At 44.2% G+C, this 24,914-nt stretch overlaps 1 protein-coding gene across 1 annotated transcript in view; it reads right to left on the minus strand.

Moving 5' to 3' along the window:
- The window catches only part of ADAMTSL3 (ADAMTS like 3), a 274,961-nt gene that overhangs the window by 160,788 nt on the left and 89,259 nt on the right, over positions 1 to 24,914 (minus strand). Inside the window, exons 7-8 of the mRNA XM_040968470.1 lie at positions 22,080 to 22,316; positions 12,221 to 12,347 (exon numbers count right to left, since the gene is read on the minus strand). Coding sequence (XP_040824404.1) covers positions 12,221 to 12,347; positions 22,080 to 22,316 — 364 coding nt within the window. The remainder of the gene's footprint in view (positions 1 to 12,220; positions 12,348 to 22,079; positions 22,317 to 24,914) is intronic.

A 24,914-nucleotide genomic window follows, 5' to 3' on the forward strand; every position in this document is an offset into this window, starting at 1 on the left:
ATGCTGCCACTTCGCAATGGCTGTGCGGCCTCAGGCACTCGCTTACACTCTCTGTTACATTCGGAAGAAGACCAGGCTCCAGGCAGGTGTTGTGAGGAATTCGTGAATAACAGGCAAAGGGCTTAGAAAAGAGCCTGGCTGGGTAAGTGTGAGTTATGACTGAAAATCATGTTGAGCACTAACTATGCCCTGAGGCACCCAGCTAAGTAACTTGAGCTAAATTACCTCATCTGTTCTGATGAAAATCCATGTCTACAATGAAGAAAACTTAACTTTTACGAGTTTCAAAAGTTCACAAGATCACAGAGCTTCTAGGTGGTGGAACTCGAGTCTCCACCGAAACTATGTTTTTGTATTCTTACGTTTCTAAAAGAATGTTTTAAATTTTCAACTGACACAAAATTGTACGTGCTTTGCAGTATCCTGTGATGTTCAGACACATGTATACATTATGCAATGTCCAATTAGGGTAAATACATTTTTCTCTAAAAATGCTTAACATTTCTTTTTTGGGGAAAACATTCAAAAATCCTTTATTCTGTTTAGTTTTTTTTTTTTTTAAGTTTTTAGAGGAATACAAAGTGTGTTATCACCATCTAGGGTCACCCATCACCCTTTTACTACTGTGAGATCACACTCTGTACACCCTAAAACTCAACCATCACCAAGACTTTTACTTATGGGATTTCCCTTGTTTGATTTTGCAATCACTGGACTGACCTAAGATTAAGTCGGCTTCCACCGACTTTCCCTCCCACACATAAGTGCTCAAATCCAGCTGCTCCATCAGATTTTTTTCCTACGTCTCATTTCCTGCCGCAGATCACAGCTTTGTTAGGTGGAAGATGTACAGGAAATAAAATGTCCACACAATATTAACTAATCAACAAACATCAGTTTTCTCCTGGAAGGACTGTAACTTAGATCCTTTGCGTTCAACATAAGTTCCACCAGAACTGGATCAACCTAAATAAACACATTCCAAGGCAACACAAGGAGAGACAGGCTTTGGTTATCCTCACTTTGACAATGTCACTTCCACTTCCCTATGCAGGAATTATAATTTTTCTAATATTTTTCTTTTGCCAAACAAAATTTTCTATCAAATATTTTTCATGTTACTTTTCCTAACCTTGGTTTTATTTTCTCCTTTTGCTTTCTAGGTTCACATTGACACCCACACCCACTCACCCCAACACATACACACCATTTCTAACAAAGAAAAGAACTTTGTTAAAAGGAAAGCGGGTGGAGTTGAGGCCCAGCAGCTTAAGTATCCACTTAGGGTGTCTGCATCCCACACTGGATTGCCTCAATCCACACCCCACTTCCCCTTCCTATCCAGCTGTCTGGAAACACATTCTGGAAGGCGGCAGACTATGGCTCAAGTGCTCGGGACTCTAACATTCACACAGGACACCTGGATGGAGTTCCTGGCGTCTGGTTTCAGCTTCATCCAGCCCCAGCTATTGTGGACATTTGGAGAGTGACCCACTAGATGGCAGAGCTCTCTTTTATGCTGTTTGTCACTCTGCCTTCCAAACAGATAAAAAAATAAGTGAGTAAGCATTTATTTTTCAAGTAGGAGGAAAGGCATCTAAAAAAATCTAGCACTAATAGTCATTAAAATCTTATGGGAAAATTGCAAATAATACTGTCCTTTAAACATGAGATAATAGACATGAAAGCATTTTGCTAACTAAAACAAAAATGGTGCCTTTTCATCTTCTCCCACGCCTATAACCATTTGGTATCATTTAAACTAGAGAGAGTGTCTAGCTCGATGTTGTGCAGAACAGGGGCTGACAGCATTTCAAAAGCATGGTAGTCAAGACTACTTCAAAATCAAGAGTGGAAGGTAGGTAGGTGCTGCCTCTTGCTCCCAGAGCTCAGAAAAACAAAATGGGCCCGTGAACAAAGCAGAAATTTGCACACGCAGGGCACTAACAGCAGTGTGTGTAAATACAGAGAAGCCACGGAGCCAGGAGTTGACCAGCTGCAGGCCGACTGCCATCCCTCTATCTTGCTCTGGATGCTGGGGCTGCCTCAGAGAAGTCTACAGCTGCTGAGTCTGTAAATGAATGTCCTGCATCACTATCCCAGGCCTGTGCAGAACATCTGTTCCCACCCGGGAGGTCTGGTGTTTCCCCCACCACCCTCTGGCTCAAAATGCCTTTACCTCCAAAAAGCAACAGGCACAAGGCCCAATCCTGCTGCTTGCCTGCTCACTCCATGGCTGGCCTTGGAACAGCACTCGGTAGAGGGGCCATGGGATCACAAGTCTCCTAACACATTTCTGGCCAGATGTTTCCCGGCCTCGGGGTGTAGCTCTTCTTTTTCGCATGCTGCATCAAAGAAATCAGCAGCCTGGGCGATGATGAGACACTCATTTGTCCCTGACTCCAGGACATGGAAGCAGAGACAGTGACCAGAGTGCCCCGGTAAGCCTGATAACACACAACTATCCACACTAACTCTAGAAGTCCAGGACAAGTTCCCCAGGAGACCCTGACGTGCAGACTGGGCTGGTGACTGGAGAGCTGGGCTCCCCAAAGAGACCTGGGTAGGTCTGATTGCACATTTGTGCTACCTTTGTTCTAATCCCTGCATCATCAGCCCTTCTAGCACATTTCATCCCGTGCTCCATCTAGCCAGCCTTGGAAGACAGTTTGGGAGGATGCTAGGCACACAGACTCTGAAGGAGAAAAGCATGTTGGCATCTCACTGATTGTGAGACCATAATAAGCTCATGGAGCCCATGTATTCTCATGTCAACTAGAGAGATCATACCAGCACCTGCCTTTTGAAGGGTTAAGGTAGGACTAAATCACAACAGGAATGAAAAACACTTTACACAGTGCATATAACTGCTAAAGTCCACTGTCATTATTATCATCACTCCAGCAACTACTACTGGTCAGTCCAGCCCTCTCACCTGGCCAGCGGATGCCAGGTTCCCTGAGTGATGGTGGATGTAGCAGGGTTTGGCTGCCAATGGGTGCTTTGGATTCAGTGTCCTGAGGGTTGGCTACACTGGAGATGCTGGTTCAGGTGGGAGCTTCAACTCTATTCAGGTCAGGTCAGTACAGGTGTACTGGGTTCCAGGCACTTGTTCAGCTGTGGGATATCCATGATGCGCTCAAATGCCAGGGAGAGGGGGTCAGTACCCAAGTCAAAGCTCTCTTGCATTGGAAGTGACAGTAGCATGTACACAGGTAACCAGGTATCCACTTAAGGATGGTAACAAGAAACCACATCAACTCACTTTTATGGATATAAAACATTTCCTTGGCCCTTTAAGACATCTTTCCAACCTTTCCCTGGAAACTCTGAAAAAGATCTTCACAGAAGATTTGAGTTCTTATTTCTCTAGCCTCCTTTCAATCCCAAGACCCACTTAAAAAAAATGAAAAGTGAATTAAAGACAGGTTAATAGACTTCCTGGGCCCATCAAGGTCTTGAGAATCATCCTTGTCAACACTCTTACTGTGGACATGAGAGCGTCAAGGCTCTTGCTTAAGATCACAGATTGCTAGTGGCTAAGCCAGGGCCATTATCCCACACTTTGGCATCCAGTCCAGTTCCATTGCACAATACCATTCAGTCCCACTGGAATTCTTAACGGGAAGCAGAATCATCTCCAGTAAAAGGCAGGAACCCATTCGATCCGTACCAATCAAGCTCCTCGGGTGTGGTCTGTACCAGCACTAGGAATCAAGTGGGCAACACTCTAAGAATGACACCTGCTCCTTCAAGGCCTCATGGGTGGATAAAGCAAATAAAACCAATGATCAGCCTTTGCAATAAAACGCCACAGGAAGCAAACAGAAATGAGGTATATTGAACACAGAAACTCTAAGGAGGTGTTACTTGAATTCATGGGTAAGAAAAAGGCACCCATGGTTAAGAACTTGGAGGAGCATGTTCCAGGACCAAGGATGGGTCAATACAAAGGCCTGGGGGTAGAGGAAGGAGAGTGGAATGTATTTGGCATTCCAGAATGTTCCAGAAAGCTGTTATGACTGTAGCCTATTGACTGAGAGATGGAGAACAGCACATAAAGCAACACTGGATCAGATGAGACCAGGCTTTGAAGGTTTTAGATTTTAGCATGAGTTTAAAGGTTGATGCTGAGGAGTCTGTGGATTTCACAGTGTGGAGAACATAATCTGTGACATTCTTCCTCAACAGGGAAATGCCATTTTTTCTCTTATTTCTTCTCATGCACAGAGCTAGAATTCTCACAAAAATACGGGGCTCTTCATGCCCAGGCCTGGGCTCACTCTCTTTTGCCTCCTCATTTCTTGGATGTTGAAGTAAATGAGGGGGAAATATCCCAGGACAAGTTAACTTTAAAGGAGATTTTACTTCCAAACTCAAAAAGGACTTTGAATCCCCAACTCCTCAACTGACAGGATTAAGATGAAAGAAGTTTAACCCAATCATAATATTCAGAGTGAAAAGGCAGTTTTCACAACAGAATTATTTTTTTTAAGATTTATTTATTTATTGGAAAGTCAGAGATACAGAGAGGAGGAGAGACAGAGAAGAAGATCTTCCGTCCGATGATTCACTCCCCAAGTGAGCCCAATGGCTGGTGCTATGCCGATCCGAAGCCAGGTCCAGAAACTTCTTCCAGGTATCCCACACGGGTCCAAAGCTTTGGGCCGTCCTCGACTGCTTTCCCAGGCCACAAGCAGGGAGCTGGATGGGAAGTGGAGCTGCCGGGATTAGAACCGGTGCCCATATGGGATCCTGGTGCATTCAAGGCGGGGACTTTAGCCGCTAGGCCACGCCTCCGGGCTCCACGACAGAATTATAAAAGTGGTGTTGGATCTAGCTGCTCTGTTTCCTGGCTTGCTAGGAAACTAGGGAGTGCAGGCTCCAATACTGTCACCCACTGTCCTCATAAGAGGGTACATCAGGGTCACTTGGTCTTACACTGTGAGCTTCTAGAACTGTAACCCAAGGCAAACTTCTTTTCTTCACAAGAGTCCTGTTTGTAGTTCAACACTAGGCTCTCTGACTATTCCCTTATAGCTACAGTTCTGGTATAAGGGCATGATAAGCCATAATCTTAGCCTGGAAAGATGAATGAGGATACAGAAGGAGAGGTTACCAGAAAATGGGAAGAATAAAAAATTCATTGATTACCCCATTGGCAAATCCTTAATCTACAATTCAATCTCCTTTGTCATAGAATAAATGAAACTTGCATATTTCTCTTTTAATTTTTTTTTTTTTTGGCAATGATGGTCAAAAGATAAATGAACAATGGAGCCTGGGAGAAGCACAATAAGTACCCTGTACAGCAGCCTGTATTCACCTGATTCAGAATTCTGTTCTGGTTAGGAGTACCAAAGGCCGCTTCATAAAAGAAGCCAGTTATCTTCATAACATCAAAACTTGGGTGAGGTGCCAATGCTCCAGGCTGGCTTGCATATCCCAGTATCTATTTGTGGCTTAGCTGCTAGCAGGTGAAAGCAGACCAAGTCCAGAATACACAAGCAAGTCTTGTTTGTTTATGAGGACAAGAACGAAAATAAGGGACAAACCTGAAACTACAACTAAGCCCCTCAATGCCAAGGCAAGACTCTCATTAAAAAAATGTGTTTGCTTCCTTTGTTGCTGTTTTTAGAGTTTTCTCTCTTTCAAACTTGACTGGCTTCTGGCTCCCTTTTCCAACATCCAAAGCTATTTATGCCAGTTGTTAGCTCAGTCTCTCTCCCTCTCCCTCCAAACAGGAAATTTGAATGTTGTATCTGGACTAAATTCTGATTTTTCTCATAGCAAAAGTTTTGGCTCTTGGCTCCAGGCTCCTACACCTTGTGTCTGCCTCACTGCGTGATGGAAATGATATCCTGTGTACAGTCTTGTGCACTTTCCCCAGCATGTGGCTGTGCCAATAGCATCTCCTTGCATGTCCTGACTCATGGGGGGACCCGGGGAAGACAGGAAGGATGGCTTGGCAAGGTGTGGACAGAAGAGCTGTATGGACACAGTGGGACCTGGGTGAAGCACACTCGGGGGCTGGGGTTTGGGGTGGGGGAACATGGCTTCATTTCCCACATTGCTTTCACACAAAGCATGATTATAGGGAAGTGCTTCCATATGGCTTCAGGAAAATTTCAGCCAAAAACAGCTTCAGCTGGCCAGGTTCAGCGTCGAAAGAGACATGAAGAGGGCTGCAGTGAGAATCCAGAACTTGGAGCTCTGTGCCTTCACACAAGTGCATGTCTGTAAGTCTCGGCCCCAGCACATGCACTTAGAATATGCTGAGAAAGTCTGCATCCTGTGAGATGTTCCCATCTCATGTTCTGCGTGTGCTCTCCTGCTCCCCCATAGAAATGGACCAGAAACATGACAATGAGCCAAGCATCGTGGCACACGCAGCTGCTCCAATGCCTGTGTCCTGGACTGGATGTCTGGTTTAGGTCCCAGTCATTGGGTCCAGCTTCCTGCTAATGAGCGTGGAAGGCAGTACGTGATGCCGAGGAACCTGGGCTTCTGCCACCTACATGGGAGACCCAGATGGCACTTGATTTCTGGTTTTAATGTGACCCACACTTGGATGTTTCAGGCACCTGGGGAATGAACCAGTGAGTGGAAGATTCTTTCTCTCTTTCTCTCTGTCACTTTGCACTTCAAATAAATAGATAAATATTTTTTTAAAAAACAGATATTTAGGGGTTCTTAACATGGAAATAAGAATGCACTTCATGTCCTAAATGGGCATTTATCTGAGAAACTTAACCTCAAAAATCAGAATAATGAATTTGGGGCTTATGCATGCTCATACATTTATTTTTTTTTCCTGAAGAAGAAAAGAATGTATAAATTTCCATAGATTCTCACAAGGATCAATTGTCCAAAGACCAGACATCAATGAGCAAGAGAGAGAATGTGAGCAGCCAGCAGGTGCCTCTCCCCGCCCTTGCCACTTCAGAGGCCCCTCTGCACACTGGTTTCTCGGCTTCTCGGCTTCTACCCAGCTTCCATTAGAACATCCTTGCTAAGCACCCTCTTGGACCCTGCCAACTCAAGGTCTTTGCTCGTGGAGATTTCCAGCCGCTGGAAGCCGGTACTAACTCTAGACACTTTCCTGGCCACCTGAGCAGGCTCCCGTGTTCTCCATTCATCCCCTCACCCACAAAACTTCTGGAGCCGACCTTCCTTGGACAACTGGTCTCTCCAACTTGACTTTCCCTGGTCTTTGTCTTTCCTCCAGCCCTGCATCTTTCTATCACTCCCTCAGGACACTTCCCAGGATTTCTTCCCTACCCATCAACAGCTATCTTAAACACAATCCACAATCCCCAGATGGAATGGTAGTGGGCTTAAAAATCGGTTCATATGAACTTTTGAATCATTGTATCCAGTTCCGTGAAGAATCTGGAAACACAAAAAGCCACGAATAGCTAGAACCATCCTGAAAAATAAGAAGTTAGCAGGGGGAATCACAATCCCGGACCTCTGGACATACTATAGAGCAGTGGTTATCAAAACAGCCTGGTACTGGCACAAAGACAGAAAGGAAGATCAATGGAATAGAATAGAAGCACCAAAAGGGAACCCACACAGATACAGCCAATTAATCTTTGACAAAAAGATCAATGACAGTCCAAGCAAGTGGGAAGGCCTCTTTAGTAAATGTTGTTGGGACAACTGGCTGATAGCCTGTAGAAACAAAAAGACAGACCCACATCTATCACCATACACCAAGATCCAATCTACATGGATAAAAGACCTAAACCTACATCCAGAAACCTTCAAACTCTTGCAAGAAAATGTAGGAAATACCCTGCAAGACCTAGGAGTAGGTCCCGACTTTCTAAGAAGGACACCAAAAGCAATAGCAGTTGAGAACAGAATAAACAAATGGGACCTCATCAAACTAAGAAGCTTCTGTACAGCAAGGGAAACAATCAACAAAGTAAAAAAGCAACCCACAGAGTGGGAGAAGATCTTTGCACACGATATAGGCGATAGGGGGCTAATTTCCAGGATATACAAAGAACTTCAAAACAACCAAAAAACCAAAACAAACAAGCCACTCAAGAAATGGGCACGGGAAATGGGCAAACATTTCACAAAGGAACAAGTCCAAATGGCAAACAAACATATGAAAAAAATGTTCCAGCTCCCTGGCAATAAGGGAAATCCAAATTAAAACATCGATGAGGTACCACCTAACACCAGTAAGATTGGCCCACATAAACAAGAACACCAACGACGCTTGCTGGCGAGGGTGCGGGGAAAAGGGAACCCTACTCCACTGCTGGTGGAGCTGCAAATTGGTACAGCCTTTATGGAAATCAGTCTGGAGAACACTCAAACAACTCAAAATCTGCATACCATATGACCCAGCAATAGCACTCCTAGGAATATATCCAAAACACCTGTTTTACAACAAACCAACATGCATCCCTATGTTCATTGCAGCACAATCAGTAATTGCAAAAACATGGAAACAACCAAAATGCCCATCAGCAGAAGATTGGATAAGAAAGCTTTGGTTCATCTACTCCATGGAATACTACTCAGCTATTAAAAAAAACAAAATGCAGTTCTTTGTGGCTAAATGGGCCCAACTGGAAACTATAATGCTAAGGGAAATGAGCGAATCCCAAAAGGTTAGATACCACATGTTTGCCTTGATTTAACCTGTAATTTTTGTATGGTTGTTTGTTATTTTTTGAACCTGTCATTGATACTGTCTCAACCCAGATGTTTCGAAGAATGGAACTTGCATTATTTTTAACATATTGTTTACCCAATACTATGTCAATTAATTCCATAATGTTGTATATTGATACTGAGGTTTTGTTGGGGCTTTTAACTGACCGGATCTTTACTCTGTTAGCCCTACCTTCAGACCAGAGAAGGTCTCCCCAAGAGGCCACTGAACTTAACTGGACAATAAGACGCTGAACTTTATGCTAGGCATGTGTTTGCAAGGAATGAATCTCAACTGAACTTGAACTATGGTTATGTAACAAGGTGGAGGAATCCACCATGGGGGGAGGGGTATGGGAGGGGTGGGGGTAATCCCCAGCGCCTATAAAACTGTACCACATAATACAAGGTAAACAACAATAAAAAAAAATCGGTTCATAAGCATTCACATTTACACTGGAGGCATGGAAGAGAGGTAACATCCTCTTGAGCTAGAATAAGTGATATTTATTTTATTTTAAAAATTAATTTACTGGAGGGTTACTCTCTCTCACACACACACACACACTCACACAGAGCAAGAGAGAGACAGAAAAACAAACTCCCACTCACTGAATCATTCTCCAAATGGCCACAGCAGCTAGGGCTGGACAGAGGCTGAAGCCAGGAGCTGGGAACTCAGCTCATGTCTCCTACACAGGTGGGAGGAACCCAGTTACCCTGGCATCTCTGCTGCCTTACAAGGCTGGAATTAGAAGGAAGCTGGAGACACAGAGTACCAAACCCCTCCAGTATGGGATACAGGATCTGAACTGCTAGACTAAATACCTGCCCAATGGATGAATACTATTCATAATAAAAATGCATAATGGAGACAATGAATGAATACTATACACAATACAAAATGTATAATGGAGACTAGCGTATCAGGAAGTGAAGATACGTGTCTCCATTCCCAAATGAAAGGAGGACTCCCAACGAAACAGTTAATACACCCTGGAGTATGATTCTAGATGTTCTACCTTTGCCTATGCCTACAATGCCATGAGACATTTAAATAGTAGAAAAGTTAAACTGGTAACCATTACTAAAGGACTATACTAGTGTGATAATGAAAAGGGGTTGTGGTGGGAGGGGAAAATATGGAGGGAGGATGTGGAGGAGGAGGAGGGATTCCTAGACCTATAAAACTGTATCATGGAAAATAACAATCATAATAAATAAAACAAAAAAGGAAAATACAGCTACTCCTTAGTTATCTGAGGTGCCAGCACTGTTGGAGTGCTTGTTTGAACTACTTTATTTAATCGCAACGGTAACTCCACAAATGTAACATTACTGTTATTTCTATCTTTAAAAAAAGATTTACTTAAAAAAACACAGTTATAGAGAAAAAGGGAGAGACAGAAAGTGGCCTTGTATTATTAGTTTACTCCCCAGATACTGCAGTGGCCAGGGCTGAGCCAAGCTGAAGCCAGGAGGCAGGAGCTTCTTCTGGGTCTCCATGTGGGAACAGGGCCCCAAGCACTTGGAGCATATACCACTGCTTTCCCGGGTGTATCAGTGGAGAGCCACATTGGAAGCAGAGCAACTGCGACACGAACCAGTGCCCACCTCGGAGGCCAGTACTACAAGCAGTGGCTTAACCAGCTAGGCCACAGCATCATCCCCTGTTACTGTCATTTTCAAGTGAAAAAAAATGACATGCACATGGAACTTAAATGCCTTGTCCTACTTACACAGCTAGCAAGCAAGCAATAGAGCCAATATTTCTTTTTCATAATTAATTATGGGAAAGGTTTCTTAAAATACTCTCCTCAGCTGAACAGTGAACTTGATATAAAAATGGGTGGAATTACATGATATGCCTGTAGAAATGCAGGATTTATGAAGCACAGTATCAATAGTCCTAGTAATACAATGAGTAAAACGACAACGACTTGGCTCTGAAGTTCCTTATAATAAGCTAGAGTGTCACAGGCCACAGCTTTGGGTCATCACACACAATCTCTTGGGTGAACAGCGTCCCTTCCTGAATGAGTGACAGGACATTAAAGAATGCCTCTAGCACAACATCCTCCCTTCCTATCTGGGAAGTGGATGTGACTCGCTCTACTTGGCGGCCTGGAGCTGAGAGCCACATTCAGAGACAGTGAAGAAGAGAGGTGGGGAGCCTGAAGCTGCCTGCCATCCCAGAACAGCTTCCCCGGCCCCCAACTGCCTATCCAGACATCTCACGCAAGATCAGAAATAAACTCCCATGAATTAGAGTTGGATTTTCCAGTGCCTGCAGTAGAATGCCTTCTTGATAAACAGATCGCACACTGTTCAGTGGCAGCCAGGCAGGGGAGCCTCCAATCTCCAAGCTTTCCAATCTTAGCCTGATAGCCATGCCTCTTTTTTTTTTTTTACTTTTTTACTTTTTTTTTGAGATCTTTCTTTCCGCCACGAGTGCATGTGCCAGTCCCTGAGCCTCTGCTTTGAATGGGCAGCTCTACTTCCCAGTGGACAAGCAGAGCCAGTAGCCCGGATCACGTTTCATTTCCCACCATGTTCTCCAGCTGCACCTGTGTGGTTACCTGGCTCTTGCTATGAGATTGGATGGGGAGCAAATCCTCCTCGTTACACATCCTCACCTCCCCATCCCTCATGAACCCACTGCCCATCAGGCTTCAGCTTTCCAGCTCGACCTCACGGAAAGCACTCTGGGAGCATGGTCATCTTCACTTTGCCGGACACGAATCTTGCAACAGCCCTCAGAGGAGGAGCCCTTAGCAGGGGGAGACTTTGAGAGTCCACATTGCCACTGCTCTTGCTGAGGTCTATAACCACCTACCTGCTTTTCTCATCCCTGAGGGGGCGAGTTAATTCCCTGACGTGTCTTCCCTGGCTAGCTGCCTTGACTTCAGAGGGTCCTCAGGATAGCGTGCTTGGTTTTCTGCAATAGTCTCCCCGCTCCCTTCAGAGGGCCTCAACTACATTTAGAACTGAATTTTCCTATTGATCAAGACAGGTCGACTTTTTCAGATCAACCCTCCAGCCATAAACAAAATATAATCAGTGTCTATTTGAAGGCTGACCTCCACCTTGGACATCTATCTCCCGCCTCAGGAATTCATTGCCCAAAGGAACAACAAACCTGTAATCCACTTGCTTGATTTGGAAACTTTGTATCATCTTGTATCTTTGTATCAAGAGCTAATGAAAAACTATAAATGGGCAATAAACGTATGTATGACTTTTTTCTATCTTGCTACCAAAGACAACTAAATTATCATATATAAACACAAAAAAGCTAGTAAATATTTTGAAAACAGTAATACTCTGTGTTGCCCAAGAGTCAAAGAAACAGGCATGCCTTAAAGAGGTAATGGGAACAAAACTTGGGCAACCTTAAAAAAAAAGATCTGATTTTCAGAAAGATAGCCAAAAGTCATTTTCAAGCACAACAATTCAGCATTCAACCATTTCGGAAGGCGCCATTCCGAAATAGACACAAGCAGAGTTTTCTGGAAACGCAGTAAGATTAAGGGCTTCAACCTACGTTTTTCAGGAGAAACGTGAGACTTGGACTGTCCCCGCACCAGCCTGCAGGTGGCGCCGTCGCCGGCACAGACGCCGCAGTTGTCCTCCTTGGCGTTGCTCCCCAGTTGTCGGTCGCAGCCCACCGTCTGTGGAGAGAGGCCGGGTGGTCAGGTGGGGACAGCACACAGGGCAGGTGCGACTCAGGTACTCACAGCCCAAGCAGGCTGCCGCCCACCCGCACCGGCCACTGTCTTTGATGAGAACCGAGCATTCTAAATCGGAATGAATGAATGAATGAATACAAAGGTCAAAACATTCAAAGAGAACCCACGCTGCTTTTCCATTTACTCTTTTCTTCACATATTTTTATGTCTGCAACATAAATGGAGCATTCTGGGGGATGGTTCCCTTCTCTCTCCTCAGCCTTCCTCTCTCTCCAACACCATATCTATCCCACTCTCTCACTTCCTCTCCAAAAAACAACCCCTATCCAATACGTGGTGTAGAGGGAAGTTCAAATTGTTCCTGGGAAAATGAAATGAAAAGGTAAGTTTATGTTGCTGGTTGCTTTAAAAAAAAATTATGCATAGTTTTTCCTAACAAGCATTTTTTTTTTTTCTGTGAGGGATGGAAGACATCGGTCTGTAGTTTTACTTCAAATATTATTTTTGGTTTTTATCTCTAGCCCCCCATGTCTAAAAGTCTGCATTCTGTAACCTCACTTCTCCTTGTCTTGTATTATTGTCACCCATACCTACCTATCGCCACTCCTGATACTGTGCATGTTTATCAACAGGTTTTTAAATATAAGCATGTAGAGGAGAGCTATCTGATGTAGATATACTTCCTTTTTTAAAAAAATTAATTTTTATTGGAAAGGAAGATTAGATTTATGGAGAGAAAGGGAGACAACGATTTCCAGCCCACTGGTTCACTCCTCCAATGGATACAATGGCCTGAGCTGACTCGATCCGAAGCCAGGAGCCAGGAGCTAGGAGCTTCTTCTAGGTCTCCCACGCGGGCACATGGTCCCAAAGCTTTGGGTCATCCTCGACTGCTTTCCCAGGCCACAAGCAGGGAGCTGGATGGGAAGCAGAGCTGCCCGGATACGAACCGGCACCCACATGGGACTTGCAAAGTGAGGATTTAGTCATTTAGTCACTGTGCTGGGTGCAAAATATGTTTATATTCTATCTTTCAGGCTCTTGAGTGTATGTGTGCGTGTGCGCATGTGTGATTGTGTGTGTGTGTGGTTGTGTGATTGTGTGTATGTGTGTGATTATGCGTGTGTGATTGTGTGTGTGGTTGTATGTATGTGTGCGCATGTGTGTCCATGTGTGATTGTGTGTGCATGTGTCTGTGATTGTGTGTGTATGTGTGTGCATGTGTGATTGTGTGTGTGTGATTGTGGGCTTCCTGCTGAGGACACAGCTGAGTCTATTCCTTTTCCATGTATGTCTTTATATAGTATGTATCCAGCATGATAAATCAGTCTGATGGGCTACCCTCTGTATCCAACATGTCAACTGTATTTATATTTAGAAATTTGGTGCTTAGATAGAAGGATTTGAGGCTGGTAGCACTCACAGAGACCCGGACCCCTCTATGCAACCTCTCATGTTACAGGGCATTCAATAATTCCTACTCTCAGATATCTATTTCCTAAAACATTCAATAGAGAAAGCAGTACAAAAATGCACTTCGCATCAACTCTTGTATGGATTCAACACAAAAGTGTATGGGAAACTCTTAACATAGTGATTAAAACAGGCTCCACAGAAGGTGGCCACTATCATGGTTTCTGTTTCTCATTTTGTTTTGACTCTTGGGTCACCTCTGTGCTTTCATCCTGTGAAGTTCCTAAATCAAACTCTCTATCCAAGGTGTTGAAGAGAAAATAAAACTGGAGGGAGTTGAAACCACATCTATAGATGATTCTTTCCAAAACTTGCTGGTGTTGAAGGGAAGATGAAAGATCAAATAGAAGGCAGAGGGGGAGGGAAGAAAAGCTCCAAGAGGAGTGGAGGGTACCACCTGAGCTTTATGTTCACATGGGCCGCTGGAGGAAAAAGGAGCTACCTCTACTCCAGGGATCTCCACAGCGGGAAGGCTCCAGGTTAAAACGAGGTTCACGAGGATGTCTGAAAAGTCGATTGTACAACAGAAAACCGTAGAGAGGATTCAGTTCTTGGATGAGTAGCTGAATTTACTGATGTATGAGCATGTTATTCTATAAAGAGTGCGGTTAAATATTTTTTTAAAAAAAGTACTGGTTTGCTTTTTATTGAATGCTCACTATGTCTTTGGTGTTAAGCCATACATGGTGTACACATGATTTCATTTAATTTTTCCATCCATCTTAACATATAGTTGATGACACCTTTTATCTCCATTTTACAAGGAACAATCCTAACGGTGACTGAGACCACATGGCTTGCCAACACGACAAGACTGAGATGCAGTGTCAGGACTAGCCTTAAAACAAAGGTCTTCACATACCAGGGTGTTAACACGGTGTACGCCCTCTTCTACCATTAGTATCAGCAGATGGACAACAAAGAAACTGGCTGTAGAAGCCATCATATGAATATTTACCGGTACATGTGGAATAACTTAAGAGTGATTGATTTTGGAAACCCACTTGCATGGTTGGGATTCAACCAAGGAGTAACTTGCATTCATGCAACTTTCTCCAAGGGAGTAATTCTACCATTAAATTATAGAAACTCTGTTTCTGGGCCAAGCTGTGTGTCACACATCCATGTGCCTCAGTACTTTGCATTTCTTGAGAATAAGAATCTGTCCCTCCTGCTCATCGAGGAAGGGTGTGGGTGGAGGAGTTGGGATGGGTTTGTTTTGAAGATTGTTTAGGGCCTTGTAAGATCTTAGGCAATTGCTTCATAATTTTTCTAAAAAATTACAACTCATCCAAATCTTACAGCCAAACAAAGCATCTGAAAACATCACAGAAAAATGAAATTTGAAATGAAGGGCTTTTTGCCCTGTGATTCGTAGAGTATAAGCCAAAACTGGCCTTGAAATTGAAGGACTACTGAATTTGGGCTTTGGTTTCCCTACAGAACTTTAAAGAAATTTCTTGAGGTGGTTTCAACCTCTATGCCATTTTCTAAAGCCATACTTTGTAATTCTAGTCATTAAGAGCCACTAATTAATAAACAATCAATTAATTTCATCAACATCAATTAAGTAGATATCAGGCACTAGCATATAAATTAATACAAGATTCTTATCCCACAATTTAGTTAATGAAACACATCACATAAAATGGAAGACAACTAATGAATATTAAATATGAGCAGTTTTTTTCTGGAATCAAAATTCATCTATAAATCATCACTTAAAGAATAACAGTTCCTGCACATGATTTCTTTTTTTTTTTTTTTAGATTTATTTTTATTATTTTTCTATTGGAAAGGCGGATATACAGAGAGGAGAGACAGAGAGGAAGATCTTCCGTCCGATGATTCACTCCCCAAGTGAGCTCAACGGGCCGATACTATGCCGATCCGAAGCCAGGAGCCTCTTCCGGGTCTCCCGCGCGGGTGCAGGGTCCCAAAGCTTTGGGCCGTCCTCAACTGCCTTCCCGGGCCACGGGCAGGGAGCTGGATGGGAAGCGGGGCTGCCGGGATTAGAACCGGCGCCCATATGGGATCCCGGGCGTGCAAGGTGAGGACCTTTTTAACCACTTGCGCCACCGCGCCGGGCCCCACATGATTTCTTAATCGGCTAAAAGAAGGTTCTATTCAAATGGCATTAATCCAAATTCAACAAAGCACAAATTTCCTAGGTGAATCCAATGTATTCCTTTCACAACCAATCTTTCGGACTCAACTTCTGTCTGAGATACCTGAAAGCTGGGTTCTGCCTTAGACAAGTTCCCAACATTCCCAACAGAGTGTATGGAGCTGCGGCTGTCTCAAGGAAACTCACAGACAGTCAGTTTCTCCAATCAGCCCGGGGTAGGACTGCACTGCCTCGCTTCCTAGAGTCTAGGTGGGGTCACTGACTGTCTCTGACCAGTGAACTGGTCCCATGATCTGGGTGACTTCGGCAAAAAGCCTTAAGGAGGAGCACAAAAAGGCACACAGTCCCATCCTTACTCCAGCAGCAATCATGGTCCAAGGCCTGAGATTCGGAGACAAGGAGCAGAAACCTCTGCTCTTCTATGCTGGGCAAGCAGCATCCAGGAGAAGCCACTGAGCTGTGGAGATTGAAGGAAACCCTTGGCTTACATTACCGAGATCCATGAACTATAGCTAAGTCATCATCACGGACAGCAAGATAATCCTTGAAGAGCTTCACACTGAAATCCAGATTCCTGGCTTTTTGTGACAAAAACCAAAACAAACAAAAGCAAAATGCAACCCTTGCCATGTTTCTATCTGGTTACCCCTTCCCAATGAGTATGCATTCTCCAGATGACCACAGCCCTCCCCAAGGCTATGTGCAGACACTCGTGTCTGATCCCTCCACTCAGCCATTTAAGCTTGATTCACATGTTGCACTCACTGCCCCTTGCCAGAACCAGGTCCTATTTCCATCTTCATCCTTCAGCAATGCCCATGGACATGCAGCAAATATCAGCTTGGTGCACTGGTTAAAAAAATGGATCTGAGGCCCAGATTGGCTGGGATTCAATGGCAGTCTACTGTTTTCTTGCCATATGTAATTGACTGGAAGTTTGTGTTTCCCCCCAGAATTCTGCAATGTGATGGGGATAGGGGAGGGGTCACCTGTGGGTGATGATTAGGTCATGAGGGGGTGAGCTCTCTGAATAGGATTCATGCCCTCAAAGCAGAGACTCTGCATATCACCCTTGTTCCTTCTCCCACATGAGGAACCACGAAGCAGACTCTCCTCAGGCACCAGATCTGCCAGGACTTCAGTTTTGAGAACTGAAAAGCGGTACTGTCCTATTGTTCATCAGCTGCTTGTGACAGCACAGCCTGAACAGGCTGACACTACACAACCTGGGTAAGTTACGTAGCCTCTTCGATGTCCAGTTACCTCCTACACAGTGTGAGGAGGGTTATTGTGCTTCACTCCCTGAGTTATGATGATCTGACACAGAAAAGACTTAGTGCCTGGTCCCTGGGATGCACCCAGGGTTAGAGGCTGTTATCTTGTGGCAAATCCTAACTGCTTTCTGGATCTGTGCACCTGTCAGGGAAGTGGACAAATTTAAGTGATCAGTCACTCATTCTGTATTCCTAGTTCCAACCAGGTCCTGCTTCCAAAAACATGGGTCATTCTGTGAGCACAGGAGTCGCATTGTCTACTAGGTCTACATTAATGGCAAGTTGTCCCCAAGCGCACTGTGACACATGCATTTAAATGAGCAAGCTGGAGAAACAGTCGAGAAAATTATCTGTAGTGTTGCCAAGGACTCATCAGGATTCAATTCAGTGAGCCTGAGGCCAGCAGAGAACATAACATAGTTTATTTTCTCTCACCCTGATGACTACTGAGGTTCAAGGCCGCATTGCACAAGAAGGTTATGTCTGTGCACAATATCTTATTAAAGCAAAGTTACCAAATTTATCTAAGCCAGTGCTTGCAATTCTTTTTTAATGACAACAGCCTGGCTGAAGGAGCACTTCGTTTTTAGCAGCCACTGACTCACCTGTTACAAATCACCAACACATGACACAATGCACTCATTGCAAATGAACTAACTCAGCACTGAGCACCATGTCTCCTCCTCCAAGTCCTGTAAACCACCAGGGCAGAGTTGGCAGGAGGAGAAGATGATGGTCAGTGAGCATGTGGGCAGGGAGCTAGTGTCTTGTGGGATGGCCATAGTGATGGGCACTTGGGGTTATGCTCAGGGACAAAAATGAAGTTATACACCTACAAGAGGTTATCTTCTCCTCTCTAGTTACAGAAAAAGACCAAGGCTTGCAGACACTACAGGTAAACTAAGGAATGCCCGTCAACTGACCAGTTGCAGAATTGCAACTTCAAAACAGATCCAATCGCAAATCTGCAGTCTGTGCAGCCATGATCACAGAAAAGCTGGTCCATGACCTTGACCCAAAATCACATACACCAACTGAGACAAAGGAAATGATATTCCATTTTCTCAGCTTCCCTAAGTGGTTGCTCTGTGACCATTTCATTCACCCCTAGTCTCCTCATGGCATCTTCAAATTCTTCTTTCCCAAATTCTGCCCTCTCATTCTCATTGAATGTCTTTGCTTTCTATTTTACTTACTTGATGCCATCAAACACCATCTCAACTACTTGTTCATTCCCTCATACACTTACTGGTGGCCTATATTTCATGCTTCCTGGTCTTAAGGGAAAAGATTCAAAAGGTTCCCATGCCTCAACTTGTCCTCCTCATCCCCTGGCTTGACCTCCCTAGCCTCGGCCTGTCTACGCTGCCCACCCCCCCCCCACACACGCCCCTATGCTTCTCTGTTCAGCTCCTTGGATCACCCCAGGAACTCCATCGAATGCATATTTCTTCCTCTCCATCAATTGTCGCCGCCCAGCAGCGACATTAAAAAGATGAGGTACATTCTTGAGGGTCTGGGAAAAGCTGGAACCACAACTGGACCCCTCCCTGCCAAAAGTGGCCCCGTTTAAACCCTTTTCTCTGCTGCCCCTTTCCCCATTGGCCTTAGCTTTCCTCTGCCGCTTCTCGAGCCCTCTTTCCACCACCCTTCTTCATTCTTGTCCCTGTTTTCTGCTGCATTTCTCTGTTCTTGTCCCTGAACATAGGTCTCAGTACTTCTCTACCGCTTTTCCAGCCCTCTCTCTGCTACCCTTCTTCCCGCCTGTCCTTCTTCTCCTTGTCCCGTCATAGTATCTCCGTCTTTCTCATCATCATCGGCCATCTGTCCGTCCGTTGTCCCTTGCCTAGCTTTTACCGGCTACTTTTATATCATTCTTCACCAATCACTTCTCCCCGTGGGTCCACTTGGTGCTACATGATAGGCCAGTAATCATAGCGAGAGCATCAGCCTATCCCTGTGACTTCCTGTTTATCCGCTGGTGAGACCCACTCTGCCTCCTGGCCCTGGGCCAGCCACCATCTTGCGACAGCCCCTCTCAATCCCGGAGTGGCTTCAGCACCCCGCTCCCCACAATCAATAATGCAGTCATCCACCTACCAACTTCTTTGCTCAGGGGTGGATTTGCCACAGAGTTCATGAAACTTAAGCTTCAGAGAGGGCACCAGAGTTGCCGCAGGTTGAAGAACGCAGATTGAAGAATGCTCTAGATGGGGAGAGGACACTGAGTGGCAATCAGGATAGATTCTAGGTAAGAATTTGCTGAACTGTCAAAAGAAACCTGGGTCTCCAAGAACGAAGTCATGGATTGTGATGTTGCCTTTTAGTCATTATAGTCACTTGGATCCCACCTTGGTACCATAAGTCCTTGTACCTTTTCCTAAAGAAAGTGCTTGGGATTTCACAAGCTCCAGACACCACAAATCCTGCATTGCTCCAGTCCTTTCCCATCAGTCTCTGATCCTGCAGAGACTCTGCCTGGAATTCACAATCCCTACTGCTCTATTCCCACCTTTCCTTCTCTATTCTTTATTCTCCTCATCCCTATTCATACCAGCCTGTTCATTACTCACCATGATTAAGGGGTGAAATGGTAGCCCTTCCACCACTCCCCAAGAGACATGTCCACTTAGAACCTGTGGCTTCAGCTGTATTGAGGAAAAGTGTCTTTACCAATGCATATAAGTTAAGGATCTTGAGAAGCAATAATTCTGAATTTAAGCTGGACCTACATCCAGTGACAGGTGTCCTTACAGAAACAGGCAAAGGATAACAAGCACTTAGTCTAGGAGCTAAGACACCCAGGTAACACATCAGGATACGTGGGTACAATTTTCAGCTCCAACTCCTCACTCCCACTTCATGCCTATATGCCTTCATGAGTACAGGGGTCCACGCACTTGAGTAAGAGAGATTGGGTAGGCCCCAGAGGGAGACAGGTCAGTCTAGAACTGGGGTGAAAATGCTACAGTGAAATGCAGAAAGTAAAATGTGTGAGATATGATAGAGATGTCCTGATATTAGGAACACATAAACAAATACAGTGTGTGACTACCATATGATTTCAGAGAGTAACATTGGTCATCGTGGTACCACAGACAGGAAAAAGAATGACAATTAAACAAGTTACTGCACCCTGACAAGGATGGCTTCCTTTTATTTATTTATGGGTCATGTTGAATTGGAGGAGTCTATGAAAACTCCTGGGGAATATCAAGTCTGAGCTAGAAAAATGAGGATTGGAAGCTGGGAGAGAAATACAAAGAGGATGTCAAGAGATTTGAAAAGCCTCTTAACTTGCAAGTAACGAAGGTTGCTATTTTTCATCAGAGGGCAAGGAGAAATGGAAGAGAGCAAGACACATTATTTTTGTCCTCAGGGTGCTTGCCTTATGGGCTAGGAAAATGCCATAAATCCAGTCTTCATACCAACAAGTATCTAATGACAAAATACCACAGGAGTGATGAGAAGGCATTAGAACACAACCAGGAGGACCTGACTTCAGTGCTTGCTCCAGCTCCTAACTCCAGCTTCCTGCTAATGCAGACCCAGGGAGGCACTGGTGACAGCTCCAGCAGTTGGAGACCTGGGTTCTTCCAGCTTTAGTCCTGGCCCAGCTTTAGCTGTTGCAGACATTTGGGGATGGAAACAGCACATGGGAGTGCTCGCTCACTCTCTCTCTCTCCATCATTCTCTTGCTCTCTCCATATCTCTGCCTCTAAATTTTAAAAGGGAAAGGAGAAATATAGACTCTCTGAAGCAAATAAAAATTGAGGGAATACATTGCTAGTATAACTGCCCAGTAAGACAAACTGAAAGAATTTCTTCAGAGAGATGGAAAAGTATATAGTTCAGCGACTTACACAAAGAAAGGAAGAGTGTCAGAGAAGGAATAAAGTAAAATAAAACTCTCATTGTTCTTATTTTTAATTGATATATCAGAAAACAGCTCATTCAAAATAATAATGCACCTATACAGAGTTCTAATGTCCTGGCCTCAACCTGGAGCAGCACTGGTTGTGAAGACTCTTTGGGAAGTCAACTAGTGAATAGATCTCTTTCTCTCCCTGCCTTTCCTTCTGTCTCTGCGCCAGTACCACAAGCACAGACTTAGCCACCGTCCTGGCCTCAGATGTTCATTGTTTTTTAAACCGTTTCTTTTAGAGATCAAAAGAATGGAGATGGAATTCTATCATTTTCCTGCCATCTTCACACCCTATCTCAGCCACCTGTCACAGAATGCCAAATCCTTACACTTGCTACTGGGGTTTACATGCCAGCCACCACTCAACACAGCCTTGCCACATGCTCTCTGAAAGTGCAGCTTGAAACATTCATGCTAGCTTCTTGGGAAACAAGTCATTGCTTCCAAAGACCCAAGATCATTCATTTATTTAAACAAGATAACTCGGAGATTCCAACCCTATGACTGCCTCCAAGGCAATGGTTCTCAAAGTGCTGCCTGGTTCAACAGCCTCAACATCTCCTGAAGACCAGTTAGAAATGCAAATTCTCAGACCAATGGACGGAGGGAGAAACTCTTGATGGGCCCAGCCCTTTGTATTACATCACAAGCCCTCCAGGGAACCCTGAGCACATTCAAGCTGGAGAAAAAAATGACCAATCTTGAAGAATCACAAAAGTCATGTGCAAGTATTAGGATCTTTTGATTCTACGTGGGCAAAATTTACAGTAGAGAAAAATGCCATATACAGGCATGGAACAGTCTCTCCAAAATATTTCTGGCCTTCAAAGGTGCCGACAGTTCCATCCACATAAGCAAAAGCACAGATAGAAAAGCATTCTTCTTCCTGAGAGTGGGAGGCAGGCATGCTTTACCTGACAGATGCCGCTGATACACATGTCCAGGGAATCAGTGTGACAACGGGTTCCATCCAGCACCTTGGGCGCCAGCTCCACCACCAGGTTCTGTCCTCGTGCATGGCACTTGAGGGCACAAGGCGCAGTGGGATCGTTGTATTTGGGGAGCCATTCATAATAGCGTCCCTGATATTGCACATCATTGTAAGCCGAGCACTGTTGGGCTCTGAAGTCTTCCACTTCCGGAGGGCAGTCCTGCAGGCAGAGAAGACGGGGTCACACATCCATGAGCTAGTGAGAGGGGCCAAAAGGGGCTGCACGGCATTCGCACGGCCAACCCACCCCAGCTACTCTCCCAGAAGTCACCCTATTTCTCCATTTTTAAAAGGGAATTCAAAGCCAAATCCACAGCTGTGAGTTTGGAATCTGCAACAGTGACGCAGATGGTTCACTGTCCCGTGTATTCTGATCACACTTCCACTCAGGCATTACCTCTCACCTCCAGTAATTACAATTGATAATATTAAAAAAGTGCCTATTTTTAAAATTTATTTACATTTTTACTGTCTTTTTACTGTCTTAGAAATAAGTTTTATTTTCTTTTTCTTAAATTTTTATTTTAATTTTTATTGGAAAGTCAGATATACAGAGACGAGGGGAGACAGAGAGAAAGATCTTCCATCCACTGATTCACTTCCCAAGTGGCCGCAATGGCCAGGAGCCAGGACTTTCATCCAGGTCTCCCACACAAGCAGGGTCCCAAGGCTTTGGGCTGTCCTTGACTGCTTTCCCAAGCCACAAGCAGGGAGCTGGATGGGAAGTGGATGGGAAGTGAAGCAGTCAGGACATGAACTGGCACCTATATGGCTTGTGGCCTCTCTGTATATCTGACTTTTCAATAAAAATAAACAAATCTTTAAAAAAATGTAAAGAGTAAATGGGACCAAAGTGCTGGCATATCATGCTGATCTTCTGCTTGTGGTGCCAGCATCCCATATGGGTACCAATTCAAGTCCCAGTTGCTCCATCTCCCACCCACCTAGGAAAGCAGCAGCAAACAGCCTTGCACCCAAATGGGAGATTTGAAGGAGGCTCTTGGCTTTTAGCTCCCAGCTTTACACCAACCAAATTCTGAGCACTGCAGTTCTTTGGGGAGTGAGCTGGCAGAGGAAAGATCTCTCTATCTCTTCCTCTCTCTCTCTCTGTATCTCTTTCAAACCAAATAATTAATCTTTACAAAAATGAGTAGCTAATGAAGACTTTCACATCTTTATACCAATTTTGACTATTTACCAAGGACTCGTTTCTGGGGAGAAAATGTCCGAATGTAGGTTTAATATTTTTCCAGGTCTGTTTGCGTTGTGTATCAATGCTTCAAAGACTTCTTGCTTTCTACCCTTTATTCATATCAGTTTCAATGTCTGTCCCTTATTACTTTTAGTACATGAAACCATTACACTGCTTGATGAAGTTATCAGCTCTTTAGTTTTTGGTTGGAAATATTTTCTCCCACTTAATTTTGCTTTTGGAACTTTGGGAAGCCAAGAAGTTTTAAATTTTTATGCAGTCAGCTCTATTAATATTTCCCTTTAAGGTTTGGCTTTAAAATGCTTCTCTAATTCTGCCCTGAGAACAGATAAACATTTGAGTTATTTTGCTGGTTCCTTTTAAGGTGAATAACCATGTTTAATTCTTGATTATAACTGGACTATATTTAGACAAATGATGTGAAGCAAAAATCTATGTTTATTAGATTTTTTTTTCTAACACAGAAAGTTACTCATAAAATTTCACCCAGGACTTCTAAAACATAATTTCTTTCATTTCTCTCCTATTTACTACTCGACTTCTACATTTTCCTGGGTTGTGTTTTTAGATTTACAAACTGCCTCAAATCCTTTTTTGGAAATAGGCAAGCCATAAGCATAATATAATTAAGAAGCTTTCCTCTGGGATTTCTTGTGTTATTGGGTTGTAAAACATTCCCCAATCCTATATTACATTCACATTTTTGTTGTCTTACAAGATCACATCTTAATTCAGGCCACACCTATGGAAGCAAGTCAAAATGAAAAGGAGCTGAAATTGGACAAACATTTTTCTGTTGAAATTAGGATGTGGTCCACAGTCTGGCCACTGGAAAGATCATCAATGAGAAATTGGTAACAGCTCCTCTGTCTCTACTTTTCTGTATGTCCGACTCTCTGAAGTCAAAGAGAAATACGTAGGAGCGCAAGTAAGCAATAACTTTTGCATAAGGGTCATGGACGTGACAGCCGACTCTTAATAAGAGTTACAGGAGCCAGCATTGCAGTACCTAGCGGGCTGTACTGCTGCCTGCAAAAGCCAGCAACCTATGAGAGTTATGTGAGCACTGGTTCAAGTTCCAGCGGCTCTCATTCCCAACCAGCTGTCTGTTGACGCACCTGGAATGGTAGCAGACTTGACCCAAGAATTTGGGCCCCTGAAAGCCATGTGGAAGATCTCAATGGAATTCCAGACTCCTAACTCCAGCCTGCCCCAGCCTCAGCCAGTGCTGCCATTTGAGGAGTGAAGCAGCCAATGGGAAGATCTCTCTAACTCTCTCCCTACTCCCTCTTTAATTCTTTCTTTGAAATAAGCAAATCTCTTTTTAAAAAATTAACAAGAGTTAACTAACGGAAGGCAGCTCAGGATGTCGCCTGAACTCAGTCCTTACTGCAAGAGTAGCTATGTATCTACCTGTGACAAGCCTCTTTGGCCACAACTGACCACCTGGAGTCACACATCTGGTCCAATCTTCCTTGGGAATTTGCAATTGCAAAAGAAGGACTGTGGCTGAGATGTCACATCAGTGTGGGGCCGAGTTGACTG

This window comes from Ochotona curzoniae, unplaced genomic scaffold, assembly GCF_017591425.1.
Source record: "Ochotona curzoniae isolate NIBS_2020 unplaced genomic scaffold, NIBS_Ocur_1.0 scaffold_4701, whole genome shotgun sequence".
Lineage (NCBI taxonomy): Eukaryota > Metazoa > Chordata > Mammalia > Lagomorpha > Ochotonidae > Ochotona > Ochotona curzoniae.